Raw genomic sequence first — 4,220 nt, 5'->3', positions numbered from 1 at the left:
AAAAAAACTATCCAAAACGAAACCGGTTAAAAACTAGTTGAAAAGTAATGCACTGGCCGACAATTGCCACCACCAATGACAGCGCCGTGCAAAACTGGAAGCATTGCTTGGGTATTGAGCTAGAACTAGTACTGTCGGCAAAAGGTCTAGTTCTGAGCTAGTCAAATTTTCCGCAGGGTAGTTAAAATTTACATAAATATTAAGGGGTAAAAATGCTATAGACATTCATTCTCTTGTACATTCGGTGTTTCTTTTGTAAGTGTAACTGGATGGGCATGTGATTGTTGTTTCAATTGTTTTTATTGTACCATTATCAACAACAAATTAAACGCTCATTCAGTTACATTTGCACACTATAAACGAGTACACAAAAGAGCGAATTACCCTGCAAGTTTTATTATTTCAGGTGATACCAACGTGCGTTTATTTAATGACTAGAATTGCTGTCCATATGGAGATTGAAGGGACTGCTCATTGCCCCGCACAAGTAATGCTTGCCGCTGCCTTGGGATGTGAAGAGTTGGGAATTGCGAACAAATTACTAGCCCAAAGTATATTTGGATTATGGCTAACTAGCGGACTTTTGGATATTCAGTTAAAATCTCATCATCGGCCTTATCTGGTAAGAATAACATGGCAGTCTCTACTGGATAAATTTAGCCATGGTAATCCAATCGAAAAAAAGTTTGACGAACCTATGATTATGCTTAAACGAAACGTTTTTTTTTCAAAACGTGATGAGGAAAAAATCAAGTATGTATTTATGTTTTTAAAATCTAATTACATGCATATGTACATATCTGTGTTCGTATGGAATAGTAGCTTATGTCGGGAAGCTGGCTTTAGTATAATGCGGCATTCCCTTTAATCTTTAAATGACAAAGAATTTTTTGACGAGACTTAATAAGAATATTGACTTGCTAGTATCGGATCTATTTCTTGCGCGTTAATTTGCCAAAAGTTCTTCAACGGCTTGGTGCCATTGAGTCATTCGCAATCGTATACTGCGAATGCTGCATTATACTAAAGCCAGCTTTTCGACATAAGCTACTATTACATACGAACACAGATATATAGTATAGCATTCAAGAGTATATAAATTCTTCCCAGGGATCACCGCATTTTAGAGTTATTGTATGAAGAAGCCAAATATAACGTGTTATCTGGCCGATACGTTATGGAGCCAGTTCATGCTTTAATGCTTGGTGGCATACAAGCACGAATCGAGTTAGGTCCGTATAACCCACATACGCACACTGTTAGTTTTTTAAGGTAGAGTTATTTCAAATTACAGTTATTTAAATTGTTTAATAATAAAGGTAATTTTAGGGAAAACCAATTAAGATTCCTACCACATCATGTTGCAAAAAGTACGAATTGGTCATGGCTGCCCGTTAGTCGAAAAAACTCAGCTGAAGTTAAATTGCTTGAACAATTCAAACGCGTTCCTCAGACAGCGACGACGAAAAAACTCATACGCAAATATTTAGAATTTTGTTGGGCACTTCCGTTTTATGGGTAAATATTTTAAAATCATTATAATATAATGTACATATAAATGTGTTCTGTAGAGCGGCATTCTTTTATGGCCAAGTAGAGCAGCCTGTTCGCGGTCTTATGAGTTTGGTAAGCCATAAGGATGTTGAAGTACTTACAGCAGTCAATGAGCGTGGGCTTTTTATTATCGATCCTGTAGAATGGGTAAGTAAAGAAAATAGCAAAATTTTAGCCTGCATCATAGCAAAGAAAATGCTGCTACATACATATATTGCTCCGAACACCACAATATAAGTAGTGGATTAGAGGCGAAATTAAAGGTGTGCAATAGGCTATGGGCGTTGTGGAGTCAGGGTAGTCAGGTCAGAAGCTGAATAAAACAGGACACGTTTCGTTTGGCTAGAGCACAAGAAAACAAGAAAACACAACGCAACTTTATACTCCTTTAGCTTTAATGTGAGGACTGAAACGGTTTTTAATGATTTCATTATTTTCTTTAAGTCTATTGGGAGCTTTGACAATTTTACCCTGAAATCGTTTGACGCTGAAAGCTTGCTGGAGTATTTGTTTTTAACCGACTTCACAAAAAGAAGAAGGTTATCAATTCGTCGAAATAAATATTTTTTCTATGTATGTTACCGCATAACTTTGGACCACGGTAACCGATTACTATAATTTTTTTTTTAAGGAAAGGTGTTACCTGACAGGTTGTCTAATTTGGTTTAAATCCGATCATTGGATCATGAATACATAATTTTAATTTCTTTTGGATAATCTTAAATTCTTAGATGGGAATTGTAATCGGTTTTGTTTTGTGCATTTTTTTTTGCTTAAAAATTACTTGTTTATGTAAGCATTTGTTGAAAATGCAGTCTCACATAGAAATGAAAAGTAAGACCCCTATTATGAGTTGCATTCGACTGTGGTCGAAAGTGCTGATCGAACGAATTTTCATATAGTATTATGACGCTCATTCGATGAAGAATAGCGTTATTGTGAATTTCGCTCGGTTAGGTTGTTTACAATAGTATATTTTCCACCGCTGAGAAGTTTTGTTTACAAACCGAGCAAACTAAATAGTGTGCTTATACATAAATATGTAAATTTGTGCAAATTAAAATGAAAAAAAAGGAAATCGAGTTTATAAAAACGTGGAAAAAATTAGTACAACGGAGTTCTGGTTCAACGATTCGTCAGAAGGTGAGAGCTTGGTAAACAGACCAGGAGTAGAAAATGTTTAAGAGTGTTTAAATGTAGTCTTTCGAATATATTTTGACATAAAAAATATAAAATATTTAAGAAAATTGTCTACAGATTTATTAAAAACTTCCGACTATCTAAAGAGGCGTTTGTGAGCTAAATCTATTTAAAATATCAACAGCTTAAAATTTTGTTCTCAGAGATCGTGCCAACTGAGTGTTGGGATTTTCTTTCACAAGTAAAGCCAGTTTTTCGAGCTTGTGTTTAATATTGACGACGTTAGAACTGCATGAAATTAATAAAAATTGTTTAAAATTAGTGTCTAGCCGCCAGTGAAAACTAAATACAAAATCATACATTTTTCACAATTTTCTAACACTTCGCTACACCGTCGAAATCAAAATTCTGTTCGACAGATAATTCGATACTCAACGAAAATTTCGACACGGTTGCAGAGCTCATAATTTCAATATCGATGTTCGATCTTCGATAACCAGCGAAGATCGAAAATCGAATGGAACCCATAATAAGGGCCTAAAAGTCACTAGTATTTTGTAATGAAATCTTGCCATCAGTAGTATTTTCTTCATACACTTGCATCCAGAACTCTCTTGGTTCCCTTCGTAGAATTTAATATTCAAAGTGCTGTCGTAACTGATATCCAGAAGGTTTTCAAAAGCTTAATTTGTCATCCCAGTAGGTTTACTTTTCGGGTCACATGGAACACGGGTTTGTTATCCGGCTGTAGACATCCTCAAAGTCAATGTTGGGAAAATATTCGACAATGGTTTTTTCTAAACCTTCCAAGCAATTTAAGTGGTAAATGATTTGAATTTTTTGAATGTTATATGGAAATTGCTAGTGAAACCGGCTGTTATCAATTTTCTTAGCATTAACTTAGAAGTTACATACGGCTTTCTGATAACTTTGTTTATTTATGGGGTTTTCATGCAAATTCCTAGAAATTCTAAAATATACATGTCACCAAGAAAAAAATCACGACGTGCTAGAAAAAACCAGAAGTTTATTTTAATTTCGCAGGCCTCTGTTATCTTCGCAGCGTCATCCAATACGGGTTTTATATCTAGTGGCGGCATTTTTCAAGTCGCCAGGGAATACCGAGATCATACAGTGACTTCTCGTAGCGTTTTCTGACTCTTGCTTCATCCTAGACATCACTGCTTTCGTTTTTCCAACCACCGCAAATATCCGCACACTTGCTCCATTTCAAACTTGTTTTATACCCGAGCGCACAAGGGTATTATAACTTTGTTCACATAACGGTTGTTTGTAACAGGCAAAACGAATCGAGATAGATATAGACAAATGTATACATAAATGATCAGAATGAAAAGAGAAATCGATTAAGCGGCGACTGTCTGTCCATCTGTCCGTCCGTCTGTGCACACGGTAACTCGTGTGGTATTGAAAAATGGGTAAAATCGGACAATAACCACGCCTACCTCCCATATAAAGGTAATTTTCAGAAAAACGAAAACTGCGATATTTTAGTAACTACTGAA

General features: G+C 35.6%; 1 protein-coding gene across 1 annotated transcript in view; it reads left to right on the top strand.

Annotated features, from left to right (window-relative positions):
• The first annotated feature begins 412 nt into the window (after positions 1–412).
• LOC108360674 (FERM domain-containing protein 8-like) overlaps positions 413–4,220 on the top strand; it is a 38,008-nt gene continuing 34,200 nt past the window's right edge. Inside the window, exons 1-4 of the mRNA XM_017613066.1 lie at positions 413–753; positions 1,111–1,272; positions 1,330–1,518; positions 1,572–1,701. Coding sequence (XP_017468555.1) covers positions 431–753; positions 1,111–1,272; positions 1,330–1,518; positions 1,572–1,701 — 804 coding nt within the window. The 5' untranslated portion in view covers positions 413–430. The remainder of the gene's footprint in view (positions 754–1,110; positions 1,273–1,329; positions 1,519–1,571; positions 1,702–4,220) is intronic.

Source organism: Rhagoletis zephyria, unplaced genomic scaffold (assembly GCF_001687245.7).
Source record: "Rhagoletis zephyria isolate East Lansing unplaced genomic scaffold, Rhagoletis_zephyria_1.1 Rzeph_scaffold_00605, whole genome shotgun sequence".
NCBI lineage: Eukaryota > Metazoa > Arthropoda > Insecta > Diptera > Tephritidae > Rhagoletis > Rhagoletis zephyria.
Note: the sequence above shows the minus strand (reverse complement) of the source record. Positions and strands in the feature narration are given on the sequence as shown.